We start from the raw sequence: 25,328 nt of genomic DNA, 5'->3' as shown, positions 1-25,328 counted from the left end.
ATTCTGGAGTCAATATAAAAATCATAATTTAATTCCATGGATTCAATGTGAATGTCATTGAGAAATTTTCATTCCTAGCATATTCTTTGATGTAACTTTTTCCACTGTTACAGTAATTATCTGGTATTTATTAAATTATGTGCTAACAATGGGTACTCTGATAGTGGTGGTGCTTGTTTTAATGAATCCCAAAGAAACAAAAGTAATTACACATTTCCCATGTAAATTCTAACTTCCATAAAATGTACAGTATTTATTTACTGAAAGGTCAACAGGAAGTGAAGCTGTTGCCCATCGGGCCCTACTTCATCCTCCTACCCCTCAGACCAGTCACTTCATGCTAGCATAGAGACTGTCGATCTGCGGCTGGAAGAGCTTCTTGAGGTCGGCTCTCTTGGCCTTCAGCGTAGGAGTGAGAAGGCCGTTCTCTATGGTGAACAGTTCTGGGTGCATGTACAGGTCTTTCACCTGCACAACAAATAGAAACAGCATTAGGACACAATGGAAAACATTTTGCAACAGATTCTTTAAGGTAGTCCCTCCCTGTTTCAAATTATTTTTCCTCCAATTGGTGCCTAATAAACATGACCCATGTTGTTGGGTCATTTCCACCAGGCAAAAATGGCTTAGTCACTGTGTAAGAACTGAAATAATCCCTGTGTACAGTATTACTGCTCCAACAAGTGCATTTATTGATTACATGGAGACTACCGGCCATGAGGGTTTTTGTCCTTTGTCCCTAGTCTCCTCTAGTCTTACCCTAATCTAGCCATAACTTCTTCTGCAACCGAGCTGGTCAACATACAATGTGGCTGTTTGCTTAAAAATGTGTAACCAAGACTTCAAACAAAAATGGGCAACAAAGTTTCATGGTTTGGCTATTCTCATACCCAATTCACATTGACATCATCCATATTTGTCTGTCTTTGCTCAGTAGTTCACCACCATCTTTAGCTAGTTCACACAGCAAATCCACAGCATTGACTGTTGATTTTTTTGAAATACTGAGAAAATCAGCTCAACACATTTAGGATTAACTGCAGTAAAGAGTATACAGCATGTTTGAAGTGGCATGTCGAGTGAAAGAAAATGAAGAAGGACAGGGAGCTTCTGAGTTAATGGCAAGATTCATAAAGTGTCTAAGAGTAGGAATGCTGATCTAGGATCAGTGGTTCTCAAACCTCTCCTCTGGGACCCCTACTCGTTTCACAATTTTGTTGTTGCCCTGAACTAGCTCACCTGATTCAGGTGTGCTAGCTCTGGAATAGCTCAAATGCACGGAACGGCAGGGGGTCTCAGAGGAGAGGTCTGAGAACCACTGTTTTTAGATCATAATGAAAAAGATGACATAGACGGGGTGATCTTAGATCAGCACACCTACTCTGAGCTTTATGAATACGGGCCCAGGTCTTAATGGGGATTGGTGAAAACATGTTGAAGAGAAACGCTCACCTGTTCGAATGACTTCAGCCCCGCTTGCTGGCCCAGCTTGACCAGGTCAGCGATAATGGCCTTTTTGATTGTCTGCCGCAGGAAAAAGGGAGAGGTCAAACTCAGGCCATCATTCAGTGGTACAAAATACATTTGCTTCAATCAGGAGTGCATTTGAAACATGGTCTTGTGAAGTACTTGGACTGTAGTAGCAGTTTTGTGTTTCGTGGTACCCAAAGTATGGACAACCATTTATACAATATTTGTATGCCCATTGTATCTGTGCAAATGTATGAATGAGTATTATAGACAATCACACTTTTGTTTGATGAATGAATCCAAGGTCATGTTCATTAGGGCACGTAACGGACAGTGTTTTAAAACATTTTGGAACAGAAGATGAAAATAACTCTTATTGATTATTATAGATAGTCCATTTTCTTCCGTTTGGTGGCTAAGTAATGAACATGATGCTGGTGTGTTCAAATATTCTGATAATGTTATTAGTGGAAAGGTTCTGATAGAGCACTCACTTGGCTTTTGCACAGCTCCTCATGAGAACCCTGGACTCCTAGTTTCTGGGCGAAACCTAGCAGGACCTCTGGGTCAGGAACCACAATGGCTACCAAGCTGGCCTACACACACACACACACATTCTGTCTAAGTATTGTATGCTGCTGAAATGTTTGTGCTTGGCATATGTGCGTAAATGTGTGTACGTTTTTATGCTGTGCGTGTGTGTTGTACCTGAAGACTGTCTCCATGGACAAACACCTGGGCTACAGGTGCACTGCGGATGTAAACGTTCTCTATCTTCTCTGGGGCAATGTACTCTCCCTGAGCCAGCTTGAAGATATTCTTCTTACGGTCAACGATCTTCAAGACTCCACTCTGCCATCATTTTGATTATTAGTATTTTCAACAAGATATACATTATCCTAATTTGTCAATCGGAAATCACCAAGGAACTAGATTGTATCTTGAGTAATACAGTATGTCATCATGATTGCTCATATTATATTTGGATCCTTATAAACAAAATATGCCTCTAGGATATAAGTATAGAGAGAGAACAAGAAAAGATAATTACTTAGTTATGTAAAAGTGTGTGTGTGCATATATATGTGTTTTTACCAGAGGGGGCTGGTGGGAGGAGCTATAGGAGAACAGGCTCATTGTAATGGCTGCAATGGAATATGTGCAATGGAGTCAAACAAATCAAACATGGAAACCACATGACTCCATTCCATTAATTCCATTACAGTTATTACAATGAGACCGTTCTCCTATAGCTCCTACCACCAGCCTCCTCTGGTAATCAGACATACATATGCACACACACACACACACACACACACACACACACACACACACACACACACACACACACACACACACACACACACACACACACACATGCGTGTGTAATTACTGAAACCTAAGAGCAAGCTTAGACAGGTCCCTAATGGACGTGCCATCTGTCTGTGTTGAGAAAGAAAGGGTCCCCTGGAGAAATTAAAAAGGTCCTACATTATGACAGAGCGAATCAATTAACTCAATTTCCTTTTTCTTACCCCCCCCCCCCTCTCTCTCGCCCTTCTTTCCTCAGATAATGAACATCCCATGTTGAGGCTGGTGAAGCCACAGAGTGCAGAGGGAGAGATCATTAACTAGGCTAATGGCCTTAGGGGGTTAGGACAGGTCCAACATCTGACATCTGTAACATCTGTGACACAGCCCTCAGAGGTGAGTGGCATGCCTGTGTGAATTAATTTAAAACTGACCCTGGGCCTATGTCAAGTCATGCAGCATTCATGTGCTACTCAGAATTGGGAAACTCACTATCCAACTGGGAAACTGAGTCTTCTACTCGTGTTTTCCACTTGGAAGCTCATTAAGACCAGTTTTTGACGTCAAAAGCTCTGAGTTATGATGCGTTTTGGCACTTTACATCAGTTTTTTAGTGCCAAGTTTCAGAGTTACCAATAATCTTGGTATCACATGAATGCATCATCATTCACTGTTCTATATAGACCAGATTCCGACTTAGGAAATTACGCCTTTCTTATGCACACCTTTCCTACGCACTTCTCAGTAGTTGGTATTCAGACTTAGCTTATGAAGGTGCATTACGGGCTTTGCAGGAGTGGTTCCCTGGCGCACACTGAATAAATTGAATTAACCCGCTGAAAACCCTTCTACTTGCTGGCCAACAGATTCTTCTCATGGATTTTTCAATTCAGTACATTTATCTTAAACCGTCTCTTTAAATACGCTGTACCTTAGTTTGAATTCTATTGACAGACTCAATAGAATATATAGAGAGAACGGGTTCAGAATATTAGGGATCAATGAAAGAAAGTCATCTAAATATATGCATATTCGTCTGTTTCAGCACCAATTGATATATTTAAAAATACTCTGAAAATAATAAAGGAAAATATATTAAAATATTTGAATATATTTTATATATACATATTTTATATATTTACAAAAATATATATGTGGGATGGAATTTGAAATGATGCAGACATTTACATTGATGGAAGCCACAATCTATCTGGAATATTTAAGCTGATCTACCACCCCATTTAAAAAAATGAATAATACTCTGATCTTGTAGATTATTTAAGCAATAAGGCACGGGGGGTGTGGTATATGGCCAATATACCACGTGTAAGGGCTGTTCTTAGGCACGACGCATCACAGAGTGCCTGGATACAGCCCTTAGCCGTGGTATATTGGCCATATATCACAAACCCCCGAGGTGCCTTATTGCTATTATAAACTGGTTACCAATGGAATTAGAGCACTAAAAATAAGTGTTTAGTCATACCCGCGGTATAAGGTCTGATATACCACGCCTGTCAGCCAATCAGCATTCAGGGCTCGAACCACTCAGTTTATAATTAGGGTTAGGAAAGTATTTATGAATCATAAAAAACAGGTTTGGGGAGCCTTTACACACAAAAGAAAGATAACGGTGAGTTGATTAATTCCAAAATGATCCCATGGTAATGTTGGAAGATTAGTGTACATAGAATTACAATAGGGAGAATAGTGTACAATAGCAGGCTATACCCTCGCCTATTGCATGCACTAACCATGGAACTGTGTGATGACACTGTCATGGCACAGTGGCTGGTTCAAACTGTTATGGCTTGGTCTGCGCTCCGCTCCATAACCATTGAATTAGCCTACATGTCTTAAAAAAAATATTATCCACTGTTACTAATGATCCTCATCAACAATCACATGGCCGGTTACAGAGGAAGCAAATGAAGGTAAACAAAATGTAATGATGTTAATGTACAGTAGGCTATACCACCTGAAGGGATCAAACAGTACATTTGCAGTGCAATATGTGTTGTTATTAGGCCTACTGACGGTCAGTACTGATAGTGGCTAATATTTAACATGATAGAAGTAGGAAACGTGGTAGCTTATAATTAAGACATTCACGAGTGCCCCTCCTTGCAAGTTAAAAGGCCATACAATTTAAATGTTTCATAATGTAACGTGGCCTCAGAGGTGGGGGCCGTCCTGTCACAACGTCAAGGTAATCCCCAAACTACCCATGTGCATGCTACTCTAAACTGTGTCATCACACAGTTCCATGGTTAGTGCACGCAAGATGCGGATACAGCCTACTATTGTACAAAATTTGCATTCAAAAAAACAAATGTATCTACCAATTGGTGATGAATATGCATATATTTAGATGGCTTTCTTTCATCTCTAATATTCTGAGTCTGTCAGCTAAAAGGTGCACTACTTAAAGATGGCTTAAGATAAATGTACTGAAATTGAAAATCTGTTGGCCAGAAAGTAGGAGTGTTGTCAGTGGTTAATTACATGTATTCAGCGCATGCAAGGGATCCATACCTACAAAGCTCATTTACGCACCTTCATAAGGTAAGTCTGAATACGAACTACTGAGAAGTGCATACTGTAGGAAAGGTGGAATTTCCTAAGTCGGAATCGGGACCTAAACAAAAAGCAGGTGAATAGCACACTTTTAGAATACTCATAGAAAACTGCATAAAGGGAAATTGCAGTACATTCCATTTACGCGCTTCACTCTCGTTGGGATCGGGACCTATGTCAGCCTGCAAAGCCAGTTCTGCTGGGGTCTCGTTTATAATGTTCTTAGACACAATTGTATGATCCAATCTGTATGTCCATGATTTGGTTCATAACCATTGAACTTGACATGACAATGTGATTTAGTGTATTTTTAAATGCATTTAGACATGTTTGTAACTGAAATGTTGTATAAAAACAGTGTACATTTTATAAATCAAGACACTGTATGACCTTGTACAACTACTACAATAAAATTGCTCTGCTGATGATGTATAGAAATAGTGAAATCTTGAAACAGGTAATTCAGATGAATTACCGCCCATAATGGTAATCTGCACTGCCCTTTGTCCTGCTTGTAATAATAGAATAGTTGGGTTTGGAAAGTATAATGATGCTGCAGATGACACACAACCCCAGTATTTCACCCCACTGATTGCTTGTCTGGCTTTGCGTTGAATGAACAGGAGAGAGCCGGAAAGCTATTCTACTCGGTCCTGATATTAAACTCCTCTATGGGGTTTAATGTCATGGAAATTGATGTCAGATTGATTGTATGCTGATAAATTCAGACGGTTAATTTATTGTTCCTACTGTTCGGTTTGTATGTATGAGAATCTCACCGGTAGCCATTTGCCAATGTCTCCAGTGTGTAGCCAGCCATCTTTGTCCAGGGCCTCTGCTGTCTTCTCAGGGTCTTTCAGATATCCTATGAACACGTTTTTACCTTTGATACAGACCTGAGAAAATAGGAAAGTATGCGTCACTAAGTGAAGTGTTCTAAGTACCACCGGGGAGTTTTTCCGGACCATGTGACCTGACCAGGAAAAACTCCAGCTCCTAGTTCTAAGGCAGGCAAGCCATAGCAACCAATTCATTCAAAAGGTTAAACTAAGATTATTATTTTTTTAAAGTTAAAGCTGCAAAATGCAGAAATCACTCCACCATTTACTGGATGCAATTAAAAAAAGAATTGTGCATATTTTCATTTGTTTGTGACTAAACAAGCAATGTGTAGAGAATCATTGTAACATCTGAACTTCTTTGAAATATATTTTCAATAACCAAAAATATAGCAGTTGTTTGAAGCTGGTGTGCAAAACTGAAAGTAAAAAGAAGCAATATTTTAACTTAAGGACAGTAAGTAAAGACATAGCGCATAAAGAACAGACCTGCCGCTTTTCAGACTTGCTTTCAACGAGAATGACAGATCTATAACTCATGTGAATTTGGTCGGCTACATATTGTGTCTTTAAGCAAATTTTCTACAAATTAAGTATGGGGAAATCCCCTAACGTAAACAATCTGTTTCCACTAACATTGCTATATTCTCCAAAAATGATAGCCAGAATATTCTGGACATTACTAAATAACCAGCTTGTTTTATGGTTTGAAGAAAACAACACCCAAGGGAAGTTGAAAAATAAGCTTTTACATTTTTTTTGTTTTTCCATGCATTGCAGCATGGCTAGGTAGTGACAACCACTTACCTCCCCTTCACCATTGGAAGCAAAGTAGTTCATCTCTTCAACATCAACCAGTTTCACAATGTTACAAGGTATAGGAGCTCCAACGTGCCCTGAGGAAAGAAACACCTGTTTTATAATTTGGGTGATTATATAAGGTCCCTATTTTGAGAAGGAAGAAAGGATGCAAGTGTTCTCAACTTAAAGGGATAGTTCAACCAAATTACAAAATTACGTTGCGGTTGGTACAAGTGGCTAGGTAAACAAACACAAAGCATGGATTACAGTCTCTCTTGTCCATAGACTGTTTTTAGTGTAAGGAAACAAAAACTTGACATTTAGATGAACTATCCCTTTAATTTAGCATCCTCTGTGAGGTTGTAAATATTTGTAGTGACATACCAGAAGTGGCGTCTCCCGGCATAGTGAAGGAGCAGGCGGCAGTACACTCTGTTTGGCCGTACGCCTCAAAAATCTGGAGAACCAATCAGAACCGAGAGATCAGTAGGGTCAGTGTGATCTGGTTGTCACAGCAACACGGACAGAGCAATACATTTGAGGTCATCTCTGCTCTCCAAACAAAAGCACATGGTCTCAGTTGCTCAGTGCTATTACAAGATCCACAATGGCACAGGATTGGTTTCATTATATAATAATGACCATCTTATGGTCTTTACAGAAACTAAAATGAAAGTCGTACACTATTCTCTCCTTGCAGGGATCCTGATGAAGGCTTCCAAATTTCAAGGTGTGCAACGGTGATTTTATTTTACAAGTTGATCCTTGTTTGGTCAGGGTAGGTTCTTTTTTCGTTTATACTTTATAATACGGTCTTGTCATTATCCAAGGTGGCCTACCTCAGCATGTTCATTCAATAGAAATGACCCATATATGTAGGAATCAAACTTGCAACTCAGGTAGTGTTAACACCTTCCAGTGGCATGTGTGTGACTTTGAAGAATCTATTCAACTGCTTTCTAGGTACATTTGATATGAGTCATGACCTGTTTTGACAAGTTCTCCTTATTAACACAGTAATATAATAATTGACGGAGGTGTCTCACTAAAGAGTTTGGAGACACATAAGACCTGTTCACAATGCACTTCAATCACAGAGCTCCAATGTCATCTAATTTGAATATTCTACTCCAAAAAGTGCCCGTTGCGTTTCAGTTAGCCCCAGGGTTAACACATGCTTGTGTAAAAGGAGCGTACGTTAGGGGAAAGGATAGCCATGGGCCAAGAACATGCAGTGTGAAAAGCCCTTTTGAGTGGTAGACAAAAATGGATGGGTAGACGGTAGATCTATGGTAGATAACAGATGGGTAGATGGTGCTAAAGTACCTGACACCCCAGAGATGCCCGGAGGAAGTTGAGAACGGAGGGAGAGATGGGCGCTGCTCCCGTCACCATCACTCGCACACGTCCCCCCAACGACTCCTACAGAGAACCGACACGACACGTTCTAGATTGTAGAGCATAACAACCTCCCAATTCACAGCCCCTGCAGTGTAACATTCTTTTTCTCCCCTGTTGCCTTTTTAGGCACAGGAAACGGTTTACATGTAGCTTCCAAGGATTGTTGGCACAACATTGGCAATAGCATTGGTGACTTCCTTGAACACGATGACTCACTCCTACTTGGAGGGTACAATACCTGAACTTTGTGGAAGATGAGCTTGTCCCATATACTGTTTTTTCTGACGACACCCTCCTTAACTTCGGCAAGCTTTCTGTCAATGGCAAAATTCAGGAGCCATTTTTTGAAGGGGGTTTGGGCTTCATTTTGGACCTACAGTGGAAAGAGAAAGGATACTCATTTGGTCTCATATTATATAGATAGTTCTCTTTTGGTATTTTATTTGGATCCCCATTAGCTTATTCAAAAGCAGCAGCTAATCTTCCTGGGGTCCACACAAAACATGAAACATGACCTAATACAGAACATTAATCGACAAGAACAGCTCAAGGACAGAACTACATCAATTTTGAATGGTCTATAGATGTTCAAACTGTCCATTACAGCTATCAACTGTAACTCTGTAACTGTAACTCTGTAACCCTATTGATATGCAACAATTTGTTGTGGGTAAGGTTTAGGTAAATCGCTGAGATTAGTGGTGGGGTTAGTGTACACTTCAGGAGAAGGACCGCAGACTAATAACTCACTTTGTCATACACGCGGTTTAGAAGTCGCGGCACCACGGGGAAGACGGTGGGCTGCAGGTGCTTCATGTCGTCTGGAAGTAGTTTAATGTCTCCCTGAAAGAATCCGACCCTGGCCCCAGCACCGTACAGCACTGTCTGGGAGAGAACACAAGCACTTCTAGACTAGCACCCATCAGCCTCAATACTCAACTCAGAGAACTGAATGTCCTCTGCTCCCATTGGTGATAAATGTCCCTTGTCAATAGAAAACATATTTTTTTTGTAACAAGAAAGAATAACTTGTTCCTCATTGACTTGCCTGGATAAAATACAAAATATATACAGTGTAAAAAGTAACTATTTGTCATAAAGTATTTGTCATGTATTCATGCTAAAGCTGAAGGTACTCAAAGATAAGGTTGAGTTAATGCAAAAAAATTCAAAACTAGTTTGCAGTTAGACTGTGAACTCACCTGTACAACCCTCTCAAACATGTGTGCCAGAGGCAGGAAGGAGATGGACACATCCTGAGTAGTAGGAACCACGGAAATCTGTGAGGGACACGAGTTGAGAAGATTACATGACTACAAACTTCGGCAATCCAGAACCAAATCCCGTGTGAATGCTTGCCTCTCTTTTTGCCATTCACAAGAAACTACATTATTATAAGATCTCTCTCTTTCTCTTTTTCTCCCACACACATATGCAACCTCACACACACGCAAGCATACACGCAAGCACACTCACAACCCCCCCCCCCCCCCCCCCCCCCCCCCCACACACACACACGAGTATAAGATCACAGTGATCCTATTAAATTACTACATTGAGCTCCAAAAGTATTGGGTCAGTGAATAATTTTTTGGGGTGCACAAATTTGTTTCAATCCCTTTGAGGGAGCGTTTTGAGGGAGCATGCAATTAGCACGCTGACTGCAGGAAGTCCACCAGAGCTGTTGCCAGATAATTTAATGTTCATTTCTCTACCATAAGCCGCCTTGAATGTCATTTTAGAGAATTTGGCAGTACCTCCAACTGGCCTCACAACCACAGACCACGTGTAACCATACCAGACCAGGACCTTCACATCCGGCTTCTTCAACTTCGTGATCGTCTGAGATCAGCCGAAACAGCTGAGACAGCTGAAAAAACTGCTGAGTATTTCTGTCTGTAATAAAGCCATTTTGTAGGTAAAAACTCATTCTGATTGGCTGGGCCCGTCTCCCCAGTGGCTGGGCCTTGCTCCCAAGTGTGTGGGCCTATGCCCTTCCAGGCCCAACCATGGCTGAGCCCCTGCCCAGTCATGTGAAATTTATAGATTAGGGCCTAGTGGATTTATTTCAATTGACTGATTTCCTTATATGATCTGTAACTCAATAAAACCGTTAATTGTTGCGTTTATATTTTTGTTCAGTATAAAATATTTTCCTATATTACTTTCCCCTAACCCTACCACCCCTCCCGTAGTTGAAGTAAACTAATTGACAACAACATTTAGGATTCTACTTCCAGTTTATACATACTATATATATTTTACGGACACAGTATATTTTACAATAGTTATGTTTTGTTTGTTTTTAGTCCCATCCTTCAACTACCCTCAACCCCTTCCATCTATCCCATCTATCTCTGAACACCATCCAATTTTGACTTCTATTTGCCATGTATTTGTCAACTGTGCTGTGATGTTTCACAAAAGTTCTAAACCTTTCTATTTTCATAGTTTCTACAGATTGTAAATATATATATATTTTTTGTTAAGAGTATTATTATATTCTTGACCTATTGTCTTTTCAAATCACCCAGCAGTGCTATTTGCAGAGTTAGCTTGAGGTAAATGTTGCAATTCTTCAGCCATTCCTGAATCTGCCACCAAAAACAAGCTACATATGGACAGTACCAACTTAAATGTTTGAATGATTCTGTCTCTTCGCAGCAAAATTTGCAGAGCTGGGATGGTTATATCTCCCATATATATAACATTCTATTGTTTGCAAGAATTTTTGAATCCGCCGTCGTTGTGTGTATCAGTTCATAAACCATGTGCCATGGAATCAGTACATCGAAAATCTCTTCCCAACTATTTTGCAATCTGTATGGCACAGCTGTCCATGTTAGGTCCTTAAATTAAACTGGTATACTTTTTTTATTTATCACAATTTTCTTTAACCAATTGTTTTTATGCTGGGCCAACAGACAAGTTCCTTACTTTCTCCCCCCTCCACTTGCCTCTTCAACTTTTGCGGTAATGCTGCAATTAGTTGGTTGTAATTTTGGGTAGAGCAGACATTTCCATACATTTTGGTAGCTGCATGTGTAACATAACTCCACCAGTCCTATTTATGATATAATTTACAAAGATAATACCGATTTTTTTCAATTAATTTTTTATTGACGTTCTTCTTTTAGCAATTAGTATATTTGAGTTTAACCACAATATTTGTTGTAATACTTGTTCTGTCTTTTTACTGATCGATTAAACTGAAATTGCAACAAACTTTCCATGGTTTGTTTTTAAAATAGCATTATATAAATAGGCCCCGTTTATCTGAATTGCCGTTCTAAATAAAATTGACTCTTTTTTGCTCAAATAATTTAAAAAACAAGCCGTTAGGTGTAGGCAAGGCCATAAGCAAACAGATAAACTGGGATGTGACTAAAGAGTTAATCAGGGTGTTTTTTCCACAAATCGACAGGTATTTTCCTTTCCATTATAGTAAGATCCTATCTATTTTTGCAAATGTTCTATTAAAATGTATTGAGATCTTACCTCTCTTTCTGAGTATTTCACTATTTTAATGTAAAAGTTGTATTTTTTTGCGATCCAATATGTTATACAGTACACTTATCATAATTTGGTTCTGATCCAGAGAGGTTAGAAAAAGTATCTAGATCCTCTATGAGGCTGTGGAGGGAACCAAATTGTGGATTTAAAAGAAAAAATGAATCATCAGCGTACAATGACAGCTTTGTTTTTAAGCCCTGGATTTGTAGCCCCTTGATATTATTGCTAGATCTGATTTTAATAACCAACCCTGTTTTGAGTGAGAAAGTTGCAGACACACAAATATCATACCCCCAAGAGATGCTAACCTCTCACCATTACAATAACAGGGAAGTTTAGCATTTTATATCATACCCCCAAGAGATGCTAACCTCTCACCATTACAATAACAGGGAAGGTTAGCATTTTTTGGGGGGTGACTAAAACTTTTGGTCCTTTAAAATGGGGGGAATATGTGCAAAAAGTGCTGTTATTTCTAAACTGTTCACTCGATATGGATGAAAATACCTTCAAATTAAAGCTGACAGTCTGAACTTTAAAGTCATAGTCAATGTATAATTTCAAATCCAGTGCTGAAGTACAGGGCCAAAATAACAACTGTCACTGTCCCAATACTTTTGGAGCTCACTGTATATGTTATTGGATTACTTTATGGGATTCTAGATGTCATTCTATGGGCAAGATAACTTTCCTACAGGGTAAAACCTAGACATAGGCAGTGTTTATATGTCAGTTCCTGATAGAGTATGCATACCTCAAAGGTTTTAATCACACCTGCTGCATCCGAGACCACATTTTCATGAGTCAGCATGGCTCCCTTAGGGTCACCTGAAACCGACAACTAATATTTGGAGGGTGTTCACATGATATACAAGACAGACACACACAGACACAGACACACACACACGCACGCACGCGCACGCACGCACGCACGCACACGCACACCTGTAGTTCCACTGGTAAAACATATGATGCTGAGGTCCTCCGGCTTTGGTGGCTGTAGAGGAAGCAAAAACACACATTTATTGTAGTATTTCTACATACAATGTTGGCAGAAAATAACTATTTTGAAATCAAAAGCAGGTGGCTTAAATACAGCTAAATATTTCTTAGAACATTTTTTTAGACTGGATAATAAATATACAAGTAACATATTGTATGAAATTTACTTACAACTGGCTTGTGTAGATGGTCCTTCCCCAGAGCCTAAAACATATTTAGGATTAAATTAATTTATCTAAAACAGTTTTTCGGCAATGTTTGAAAAGAGGACAGCATTTGCTCTACATTGGGCATGGCCACTGAAATACTAGGGACTAGTACTTGCTTAACTACCCTATAGCATTGTTTACCAAACCTCTTGAGTACTCTCAGCCCGTTCCACAAATTGTATGCATTTCAGCATTGTCTTACATTGCGCTGGTGTAAGACTATGGCATTTCAGTACAAGCACACTTGATTAAACTCGTCAACTAATAACCATGTACTTCATTAGTTGAGGTGTGCTTTAAATGGAAATGGTCAAATAAGTGGAACTGAGTAGAAAGATGTGAGGAGGGATTTGCAAAACACTGCCCTAGAGAGTAGCGATTACCACTATAACTTTCTTGACCCATTACAGTTGGGACCTCATTAAGAAAATACAGGATTAGAGATAAGACAGCTTAAGTTGGCAATGTAAGTCCTGCAGTATTATCCCCCAAATGGTTGTTAGGAGTTGGGAATGTAAAGCTGATCCTATCTATGATTAAGGTCAATTTGTTCTCGGAGCATGGGTAAAATACAGCTGGACTTATCATAGACCCTTGAGGAACCCCTCGGGAGCAACAGGCTTCGACCTGATGAAGACCCCAAGGGTCGAAAAGCTATTCTAATACAACTTGGAAGCATAGATTAAAGTGTGCAGTCTTTCTTTCTTTACTTAACAAATACTTTGTTCCCCAGCACCTGCTCAAAGTCATTGAAAGTGTGTAAATGCTTATTTTCTCATACATCCCTATATGGTGTCATACAGTACAGTACCTCCACTTCCTTCAGGGACAGAATGTCCACCCCACACTTTGCGCCCCGTGCGGTCAGCTCGGTGTCAAAGGCATCCATGAGGATAATGGTTTTGAGGTCAGGCGTCTCTCCCTTCTCACAATTTTCCAGCAGTGTCTCGGCTTTATTCTGTTTGTCACACAGCACTGTGCAGATGTCCGCTGAAATCACAAACAATCAGTTGAAAATGTGGCAGCTGGAACATGTACGTACAGTGGGTATTCACCCCCCTTGGATGTTTATACATTTTGTTGCGTTACAAAGTGGGAGTGAAATTAATGAAATTATAATTTTTTTGACATTGACCTACACAAAATACTATGTAATGACAAAAATTATAATAAAAATAAAACACTAATATAGCTTGATTAGTATAATTATCCCCTGAGTTAATATACTGTTGTTAGAAACACCTTTGGTAGCACCTTTGGTACAGCTGTGAGTCTTTTGGAATAAGTCCCTAAGAGCTCTTCACACCTGGATTGTGCAATATTTGCCATTATTCTTTTCAAAATTCTTCAAGCTCTGTTAGTCTTGCCTTAGATTTTCAAGCAGATTTAAGTCAAAACTGTAACTTGGCCACTCAAGAATAGTCACTGTCTTCTTGGTAAGCAACTCCAGTGTAGATGTGGCCTTGAATTATAGGTTATTGTCCTACTCAAAGATGAATTCCTCTCCCAGTTTCTGGTGTAAAGCAGACTGAATCAAGTTTTCCTCTAGGATTTTGCCTGTGCTTAGCTAAATCCCATTTCGTTTCAATTATTGCCAACGATGGTGACAGGTGTACTCTATAATGAGCAGCTGGTGAACTAGAAGCCGGAGTGGGAGCATACACGACAGTAAGCATGTCACTGTAAGGTCTACTACACCTGTTGTATTCGGCGCATGTGACAAATCAAATTTGATTTGATATTTAATGTCTGCTTTTTATTTCATTTTTACCCATCTACCAATAGGTGCCGTTCTTTGTGAGGCTTTGGGAAAACCTCCCTGGTCTTTGTGGTTGAATCTGTGTTAGAAATTCAGTGCTCGACTGAGGGACCTTGCAGATAATTGTATGTGTGGGGCATAAAGAAGAGGTAGTCATTCCCAAATCATGTTAAACACTATTATTGCCTACAGAGGGAGTACATGAACCTTATGTGACTTGTGTAGCACATTTTTACTTATTTAGACTTGCCATAATGAAGGGGTTGAATAATTATTGAATCAAGGCATTTCAGCTTTTTTATTTTTTATTAATTTGTACGCATGCGTGCATGTATGTATTCATACTGGGTTGCAACAGGTCCATGCATCTTGATTTTGCCAAATGTGGCACAACCCTTTTGCCACATTCTTTATGCCATTACATTTGTTTAAAATTATTTCTAAAGCATCTAAGTGAGCTTTATAAAGGGTTTATGAAGGCTTGCACTATACTAGCCGTGGCATAGAGGGGAGGAGGTGGAGTTACCAAGTTAGAGAGGAAAAATAAGAAGAAGATTAGTCAAGGTAAAATATAGTGGACTCGGGAACAAGCCTTGTGGAACCCCTAGGGAATGACAGGCCTAAACCTGTCCTCATTAACACTGTTAATGAAGTGCAGTACATGGTGGAGAAGGCCCAATTACCTTTCTTAATAATGAACTCCAGTGCCTCATGTCCCAGGGTGTCGTACAGGGGCACCGCCACCATGGAATAGGTGTAGCAGGCGAGCTCACTGATGATCCACTGGACCAAAGAACAAGCAGGGAGCAATAATAAGCCGTAAAGGATCAACGTTCAATGGACAGCACAGCTCATGTGTTGCCCATTTCGAATACAATACCAATTCGGATTTTTCAAACAGTTCAATAACTGCAACTTCTGTATGTATCAATATGACAGTGATAGATGAAATATACTCAACCTAGAAAAAATGTCTCACCTCTGGTCTGTTCTGAGCAAAGATACCAATGAAGGTATCAGGGGTCGGCTTCAGGCCCCTGTGGATCAGCCCTGACCCAAGGTGCTCAGCCCGGTTGGACACCTGCGGTGGAAGGCATTGCATAGAAGGTCTCAAGTCAAGGGTGTTAGGGTCTCTATACATACAGAGCTTGATCAAATGCGCGAAGAATGCACTACGCATCCGTCTGTCCATCAAAAGTTCTAATTACGGACAAGTCACTGTCATGTCTACCTCTGATAAAGCAATAACAAGCCTCCCAGTAAAGCAAATAACAACAATCAAACAACCCAGAAAAGTGCTAAAACGGAACGTATGTATTATTAACATTAACATATGTAGCCTAAGAAACAAGGTTCATGAAATCGATAACGTGCTAGAAACAGAATCCATTCATATACTGGCTATCTCTGAAACTCAGATAATTATTTTGATGATACAGTGGTAGCAATATAGGGTTATAACATCAACAGAAGAGACAGGGATGTCAATGGGGGAAGGTGTTGCTGTTTATATTCAGTCATATTCCTGTAAAGCTTAGAGAGGATTTCATGTCAAATGCTGTTGAAGTAATATGGCTACAGATTGGTTCACCTAAAGCCTATACTTGTGGGAAGTTGCTATAGACCACCAAGTGCTAACAGTCGGTATCTGTGAAATCTGTGAAATGCTTGATAATGTACGTGATATCAACAGAGACGTGTACTTTCTGGGTGACAAATATTGACTGGCTTTCATCAAGCTGTCTACTCAAGAAAAAGCTTCAAACTGTAACCAGTGCCTCCAACCTGGTTCAGGTTATTAATCAATCTACCAGGGTATTTACAAATAGCACAGTAATGAAATCATCCACGTATATTAATCACATCTTTACTAATGCTGCATAAATTTGCTCTAAAGCAGTATCCACATCCTTTGGATGTAGTGATCATAATATTGTAGCCATATCTAGGCTTAAATGTCCAAAGGCTGGGCCTAATCATAATCTGCTGCTGTAAAAACGTGTTATTGTGGCTTTACATCCCCTGCTGTATCGTGGATCAAGAATGACCCATCAGAAAAGTTGGTGTTCTTTAATGGAAGCTTTTCCAACATAATCAAGGTAGAGTATGGCATTCCCCAAGGAAGTTTTCTAGGCCCTTCACTTTTTTTCAATCTTTACTAATGACCGGCCACGGGCACTGAGTAAAGGCTGTGTATATATGTATGCTGATAACACAACATTATACAGGTCAGCTACCACAGCAAGTGAAATCCCTGCATTCCTTAACAAAGACATGCAGTCTTTGGTGGCAAGTAACAAGCTACTACTAAATATTTAAAAAACTAAAAGTTTTGTATTTTGGACAGACAATTCATTAAACTCTAACCCTCATCTAAATCTTGTAATGAATAATGTGGAAATTGAGCAAGTTGAGGAGACTAAACAGCTTGGTGTCACCCTGAATTGTAAACTGTCATTTTCAAAACATATTGATGCAACGGTAGCTAAGATGGGGAGAGGTCTGTCCACAATAAAGCGCTGCTCTGCTTTCTTGACATTGCTATCATCAAAACAAGTCCTACGGGCCCTAGTTTTGTCGCACCTGGACTACTGCTCAGGCATATGGTCAAGTGCTACAAAGAGAGACATAGGTAAACTACAGTTGGCCCAGAACAGAGCAGCAAGGCTAGCCCTTAAATGTATGCGGAGAGCTAATATCAATGGTGTGTCGACTGTCAATGTTTATTACCACTGAATGTTTTAATGATCTGTGATGGAGGCTTTTCTGAATCTGTCACCTTTTTTGTCAATCTCTCCTGGCTCAAAGTAGAGGAAAGATTGACTGCATCACTACTTGTCTTTTTTGCCTCTTTTATGCTGCTACTACTGTCTGTTATTATCTATGCATTGTCACTTTAATAACTCTACCTACATGTACATATCACCTCAATTACCTCGACTAACCGGTGCCCCCACACATTGACTCTGTACCAGTAACCTCTGTATGTAGCCTCGCTATTGCTATTTTACTGCTGCTGTTTAATTATTTGTTACTTTTATTTGTTACTTTTTAAAGATATTTTTCTTAAAACTGCGTTGTTGGTTAAGGGTTTATAAGTAAGCATTTCAATGTAAGGTCTACACCTCGGTGCATGTGACAAATAAAATTTGATTTGATTTGTGAGAGGTATTGACATGTTGAAAGCACCGAGCTGTCTGTTCAAATGACTAGCACACAGCTCAGACACCCATGCATACCCCACAAGACATGACACAAGGGGTTTCTTCACTGTCCCCAAGTCCAGAACAGACTCTGGGAAACGCACAGTACAACACAGAGCCATGACTACATATAGTGTAACTCTATTCCACATCAAGTAACTCATGCATGCAGTAAAATCAGGTTTAAAAAAACAGATACAACTACACTTTATGGAACAAAGCAGACTGTGAAGAGACACTCACAGGTTCACACGCATACGCAAACACGCTAGCACACGCTCTCTACAAAGTTTGGGGTCACTAAGAAATTTCTAGTCTCAATGTCAACAGTGAAGAGGCGACTCCAGGATGCTGGCCTTCTAGGCAGAGTTCCTCTGTCCAGTGTCTATGTTATTTTGCCCATCTTAATCTTTTATTTTTATTGGCCAGTCTGAGATATGGCTTTTTCTTTGCAACTCTGCCTAGAAGGCCAGCATCCCAGAGTCACCGCATCCCAGAGTCACCTCTTCACTGTTGCGGATACTATTTAATGAAGCTGCCAGTTGAGGACTTGTGAGGCATCTGCTTCTCAAACTAGACACTCTAATGTACTTGTCCTCTTGCTCAGTTGTGCACTGGGGCCTCCCATCCTCTTTCTATTCTGGTTAGAGACAGTTTGCGCTGTTCTGTGAAGGGAGTAGTACACAGCGTTGTACCAGATCTTCAGTTTCTTGGCAATTTCTCACATGGAATAGCCTTGATTTCTCAGAACAAGAATAGACTGACGAGTTTCAGAAGAAAGTGCTTTATTTCTAGCCATTTTGAGCCTGTAATCGAACCCACAAATGCTGATGCTCCAGACACTCAACTAGTCTAAAGAAGGCCAGTTTTATTGCTGCTTTAATCAGCACAATAGTGCTGTGCTAACATAATTGCAAAAGGGTTTTCTAATGATCAACTAGCCTTTTAAAATTATTAACTTTGATTAGCTAACACAATGTGCTATTGGAACACAGGAGTGATGGTTGCTGATAATGGGCCTCTGTACGCCTATGTAGATATTCCATAAAAAATCTGCCGTTTCCAGCTACAATAGTCATTTACAACATTAAAACAATGTCTACACTGTATTTCTGATCAATTTGTTGTTATTTTAATGGACAAAAAAATGTGCTTTTCTTTCAAAAACAAGGACATTTCTAAGTAACCCCAAACATTTGAACGGTAGTGTACATTGTAATATTGTTATATGGTGGTATTATAAATGTTGTATTGTAGATATGTAGTGGTGTAATAATGTTATATGATGTAAGGTTTTTTGTGTGATGTACGTGCCTTAATGTGTTAGGACAGGACCTAACACATTGGGATACCACATAAATACACATACAAACACAAATGAATGTAAAAGCATGAACCCCTTAGAAAAGTCATTGGCTCATTCCATATTTTTTCCAAAATGTTGTATAGAAAATATTTTCTGAATTCAGACCCAGAGAAATGCTGGCCAATGTAAGTAGTATCAGTGATAGTGTCATACCTGTTTGTATTTCAGCCACTGGTACGGTTGCCCTGGTTTCCTGTAGCCTAGACAGGGTCCATTACCTGTAAAGGAGACATGGATTTGACCTTGCTACGCTCAGTCAGACATGAATACTACTATGTATTCTAATGTTGATTTCCAAAAACCTCTCTCTTATTCTTAGTGCAGACACAAGATATACACTGCTCAAAAAAATAAAGGGAACACTTAAACAACACAATGCAACTCCAAGTCAATCACACTTCTGTGAAATCAAACTGTCCACTTAGGAAGCAACACTGATTGACAATAAATTTCACATGATGTTGTGCAAATGGAATAGACAAAAGGTGGAAATTATAGGCAATTAGCAAGACACCCCCAAAAAAGGAGTGATTCTGCAAGTGGTGACCACAGACCACTTCTCAGTTCCTATGCTTCCTGGCTGATGTTTTGGTCACTTTTGAATGCTGGCAGTGCTCTCACTCTAGTGGTAGCATGAGACGGAGTCTACAACCCACACAAGTGGCTCAGGTAGTGCAGTTCATCCAGGATGGCGCATCAATGCGAGCTGTGGCAAAAAGGTTTGCTGTGTCTGTCAGCGTAGTGTCCAGAGCATGGAGGCGCTACCAGGAGACAGGCCAGTACACCAGGAGATGTGGAGGAGGCCGTAGGAGGGCAACAACCCAGCAGCAGGACCGCTACCTCCGCCTTTGTGCAAGGAGGTGCACTGCCAGCGCCCTGCAAAATGACCTCCAGCAGGCCACAAATGTGCATGTGTCTGCTCAAACGGTCAGAAACAGACTCCATGAGGGTGGTATGAGGGCCCGACGTCCATAGGTGGGGGTTGTGCTTACAGCCCAACACCGTGCAGGACGTTTGGCATTTGCCAGAGAACACCAAGATTGGCAAATTCGTCACTGGCGCCCTGTGCTCTTCACAGATGAAAGCAGGTTCACACTGAGCACATGAGCACATGTGACAGACGTGACAGAGTCTGGAGACGCCGTGGAGAACGTTCTGCTGCCTGCAACATCCTCCAGCATGACCGGTTTGGCGATGGGTCAGTCATGGTGATGGGTGGCATTTCTTTGTGGGGCCGCACAGCCCTCCATGTGCTCGCGAGATGTAGCCTGACTGCCATTAGGTACCGAGATGAGATCCTCAGACCCCTTGTGAGACCATATGCTGACACATGCACATTTGTGGCCTGCTGGAGGTCATTTTGCAGGGCTCTGGCTGTGCACCTCCTTGCACAAAGGCGGAGGTAGTGGTCCTGCTGCTGGGCTGTTGCCCTCCTACGGCCTCCTCCACGTCTCCTGACGTACTGGCCTGTCTCCTGGTAGCGCCTCCATGCTCTGGACACTACGCTGACAGACACAGCAAACCTTTTTGCCACAGCTCGCATTGATGTGCCATCCTGGATGAACTGCACTACCTGAGCCACTTGTGTGGGTTGTAGACTCCGTCTCATGCTACCACTAAAGTGAGAGCACCGCCAGCATTCAAAAGTGACCAAAACATCAGCCAGGAAGCATAGGAACTGAGAAGTGGTCTGTGGTCACCACCTGCAGAATCACTCCTTTTTTGGGGGTGTCTTGCTAATTGCCTATAATTTCCACCTTTTGTCTATTCCATTTGCACAACAGCATGTGAAATTTATTGTCAATCAGTGTTGCTTCCTAAGTGGACAGTTTGATTTCACAGAAGTGTGATTGACTTGGAGTTACATTGTGTTGTTTAAGTGTTCCCTTTATTTTTTTGAGCAGTGTATGTGACAGGAGATATGGTGGTGACCTGAGACTTGTAGTCCCCTCTGGAAAACTTCATACAGTGTTCGGGCGTCGTCATGAAAATACGACATCAGGTTGTCATCTTCCTGCAGGACACTTTTCCTCGCTCCATCCTGGATATGAGGGAGAGCAATGACATATAAGGGAAGACGCATTGGAAAGCAACGAGGAAAATTGCAATTGGAATCTGTTTAGGACTTCCTGATTTGACTGAAATGAAATGGAATTGACCCTCAACCATGTGATCCAATCCTCTCAGATACAGGAGTGCCTATGGTGTAGGTAGAGGCTAGGGGTCAATTTGGAATTCAGCCGGAGAGTGTCCTTACCTTGACTCCTACGGTCTGGCAGTTGAGGTCTGCAGGCATAGTGAGGGGTTTAGGCCTGGTGTTGAGGTAGACCAGGGCAGCCCCCATCAAGGCAAACAGGGAGACGATGGCCGAGGTGGGCAGAGGGCTAAACAGGAAGTTGAGGAGGAAGTCCATGTTCAAATCTGACGAGAGAGAGGAAGTGCTGTTACCAATACACAATATTAACACTATTACTTGTATACACTTATATTGGCGGTAGGTAGCCTAGCGGTTAAGAGTGTCGGGCCAGTAATCGAAATGTTGTGGGTTCAAATCCTGAGTCGACTAGGTGAAATATCTGTCAATGTGTCCAAATAAATGGGGATGCTTAATAAATACAAACACATACAAAAAGGGAAGGCACTTAACCCTAATTGCTCATGTCTGGTAAATGACTCAAATGTACATATTGTATTGTCTAGCTGAGATATGTAGTGATTTCATTGGAATATGACAATTTTATTTTGTGCAGGGTACATGTACATGTATTACATCATGTATGATGTTCAGTACCAGTCAAAAGTTTGGACACACCTACTCATTCAAAGGTTTTTCTTTATTTTTGCTATTTTCTACATTGTGGAATAATAGTGAAGACATCAAAACTATGAAATAACACATATGGAATCATGTAGTAACCAACAAAGTGTTAAACAAATCAAAATATGTTTTATATTTGAGATTATTCAAAGTAGCCACCCTTTGCCTTAATGACAGTTTTGCACACTCATGCCATTCTGTCAACCAGCTTCACCTGGAATGATTAGTTCCCACATATGCTGAGCACTTGTTGGCTGCTTTTCCTTCACACTGCGGTCCAACTCATCCCAAACCATCTCAATTGGGTTGAGGTCGGATGATTGTGGAGGCCACTCTCCTTCTTGGTCAAATAGCCCTTACACAGCCTTGAGATGTGTTGGGTCATTGTCCTGTTGAAAAACAAATGATAGTCCCTCTAAGCGCAAACCAGATCTGATGGCATATCGCTGCAGAATACTGTGGTAGCCATGTTGGTTAAGTATTGCTTGAATTCTAAATAAATCACAGACAGTAACACCAGCAAAGCACCCTCACACCATCACAGCTCCTCATCCATGCTTCATGGTGGGAACCACACATGCGGAGATCATCCGTTCACCTACTCTGTGTCTCACAAAGAGACACAGAGGTTCCACGGTGGTTGGAACCAAAAATCTCAAATTTGGACTCATCAGACCAAAGGACAGATTTCCACCAATCTAATGTCCATTGCCCATGTTTATTGGCCCAAGCAAGTATCTTATTCTTATTGGTGTCCTTTAGTAGTGGTTTCTTTGCAGCAATTGAACCATGAAGGCCTGATTCACACAGTCTCCTCTGAAAAGTTGATGTTGAGATGTGTCCGTTACTTGAACTCTGTGAAGCATTTATTTTGGATGCAATTTCTGAGGCTGGTAACTCTAATAAACATATCTTCTGCAGCAGAGGTAACTGGGTCTTCCTTTCCTGTGGCGGTCCTCATGAGAGCCAGTTTCAGCATAGTGCTTGATGGTTTTTCCGATTGCACTTGAAGAAACGTAAAAAGTTCTTGAAATTTCCGCATTGACTGACCTTCATGTCTTAAAGTAATAATGGCCTGTTTCTTTTTGATTATTTGAGCTGTTCTTGACATAATATGGACTTTTACCAAATAGGGCTATCTTCTGTATACCACCCCTACCTTGTCACAACACAACTGATTGGCTCAAACGCATTAAGAAGGAAAGAAATTAAACAAATTAACTTTTAATAAGGCACACCTGTTAATTGAAATGCATTCCAGGTGACTAGCTCATGAAGCTGGTTGAGAGAATGACAAGAGTGGACAAAGCTGTCATCAAGGCAAAGGGTGGTTACTTTGAAGAATATAAATGTAGTTTGATTCGTTTAACCCTTTTTGGTTACTACATGATTCCATGTGTTATTTCAGAGTTTTGGTGTGTCCACACTTTTGACTGGATCTGCATGTGTGTGTGTTACCATTAAATGGGGTCAAAGTCAGTTTATATTACTGTAGTGTTATCTGCAATGACTTTTGCCCCATGTACATTTACTGTCAGAGTAATTCTCAATGTAGTGGTCTACTCGGTATATTGTAGAATGCTGTTTACCTAGGTTTACCCATTTCCGCCATCTCCTTAAATTCAATGCTTGCCTCTAACAATTCTCAATGGCAATATTTGTCTAGTGTGTGGGTGTGTTTGGGGTGTGTTTGTGTGCACGCTTGTGTGTGTATTCAACACTAACTGTAATTTCAGTAAGAGGAGAAACTAAGGAATAATTAATCGATTTATGCTAACAGATATGCCCTCTGAAACGCCTGCATAGGGAACAGTGAAAGACATTGATAAGACTTTATGGTCATCTACAGTCCAAAGTCAGAACTTCAAGGGCACTTGGGAGGTCGGACCCACTGGACGCATAAAGATTTGATACTGTTGATAATACCACTGACCATATCTCCAGGAGTATACTCCCCCTCTTGAGATCAAATGTAGAGGGTGTACCACAGGGATCGATATTTGGACCTTCAAATTTATATTCATGATCTGCCAAACGCATCTAAAATGCGTTCTCAGAATCTGTTACCTGATGATACAAGTGTATTTTAATTCGATAGGGGGTAAAAAATAAGTTTTCACATAGCATGCCATTTTTGTTTGACTCTATTTCCATCTATTCTCTCTCTATCTATTTGGTCCTTTTACGCATACTACAATTACATAATGCATCACTTGATACCACAGTTTTTCTTAATCTGATCAATGGTCAAAATGGTGCATTGTGGTTAATACTATCCATCTGACATGCCGTTTATGCAAATAAAGGGGCAAATACAAAGACTCGATTAGCCCATCCACATCACCAGCCAATAAAGTACACCCAGTTTTTAACCGTTTTAACTGTGCAAAACCATATTCAGGACTACATATCTGTATACTCAAACAGTCTAAAACCATTTAGCTAGGCTAACTCTGCTAACGTGTTTTCTTTAAACTTAGTTGACGCATGTTGCAGTTGAATTCATCATACTGATAATGTGTCAATACTTAGTCAAACATCTTTACATCACCTGAGAGGGGTTATGCAAATAAAATCTTAACGACATGTTTGTTTGACCAATGTCAACAGTCTAACCCCTACACCTAACAAGCACACAAAACATGACATGAAGCACTGCCACCCTACCTGTCTTTCTCCCAGGTATCTTTCGGTTTTTCTGCCGTCCTTTACAATTTCACCGTCTGCTCTTTAGGGGCTCCACTCACTGATGACAGCTGTGTGTTTGTGTGTGTGTGTGGGACCAAGCCTCGTCCACTGGTCTGCTTGCTGACACTCGGGCGAGTGAGGAAGTCATAACCAAAGCTCCAATAAAACTGAGCTGAAAGCAAGTGACCTTTGAACCTTGGCCACTATCTTTCAAACTGAAAATGAGCAAAGACATCAACGTAAGGCACTACAGAGGGTAGTGCGTACTGCCCAATACATCACTGTGGCCAAGCTTCCTGCTATCCAGGACTTATATACTAGGTGATGTCAGAGGAAGGCTAAAAAAATTGTCAAAGACTCCAGTCACCCAA

At 40.6% G+C, this 25,328-nt stretch overlaps 1 protein-coding gene across 1 annotated transcript; it reads right to left on the bottom strand.

Annotated features, from left to right (window-relative positions):
• Position 1: 1 nt before the first annotated feature.
• On the bottom strand, positions 2-25,107 carry acsl5 (acyl-CoA synthetase long chain family member 5). Its single transcript, XM_055922223.1, has 21 exons — positions 24,937-25,107; positions 21,709-21,872; positions 21,384-21,492; positions 19,605-19,669; positions 15,862-15,963; positions 15,566-15,665; positions 13,935-14,113; positions 13,086-13,118; positions 12,858-12,909; positions 12,667-12,740; positions 9,602-9,679; positions 9,150-9,284; positions 8,638-8,772; positions 8,325-8,420; positions 7,383-7,455; positions 7,005-7,093; positions 6,138-6,254; positions 2,179-2,322; positions 1,965-2,066; positions 1,453-1,524; positions 2-468 (listed from the first exon to the last, which is right to left on the bottom strand). The coding sequence occupies exons 2-21, from the start codon at positions 21,862-21,864 to the stop codon at positions 331-333; spliced, it is 2,049 nt and encodes a 682-aa protein (XP_055778198.1). The 5' UTR covers positions 21,865-21,872; positions 24,937-25,107; the 3' UTR covers positions 2-330.
• Between the last annotated feature and the right edge of the window lie 221 nt (positions 25,108-25,328).

The sequence above is a fragment of the Salvelinus fontinalis genome, chromosome 1 (genome assembly GCF_029448725.1).
Source record: "Salvelinus fontinalis isolate EN_2023a chromosome 1, ASM2944872v1, whole genome shotgun sequence".
NCBI lineage: Eukaryota > Metazoa > Chordata > Actinopteri > Salmoniformes > Salmonidae > Salvelinus > Salvelinus fontinalis.
Note: the sequence above shows the minus strand (reverse complement) of the source record. Positions and strands in the feature narration are given on the sequence as shown.

What these genes read in the sequence shown, in the direction of transcription:
- acsl5 (XM_055922223.1), bottom strand. Translation starts at nt 21,864, where the DNA reads ATGGACTTCCTCCTCAACTTCCTGTTTAGCCCTCTGCCCACCTCGGCC. An exon ending in TGTTTGAGAGGGTTGTACAG is followed by an intron (nt 9,285 to 9,601) that starts GTGAGTTCACAG and finishes GTTCTCTCCCAG; the next exon opens with ACAGTGCTGTACGGTGCTGG. An exon ending in GGGCATCTCTGGGGTGTCAG is followed by an intron (nt 7,456 to 8,324) that starts GTACTTTAGCAC and finishes TTGGTTCTCCAG; the next exon opens with ATTTTTGAGGCGTACGGCCA.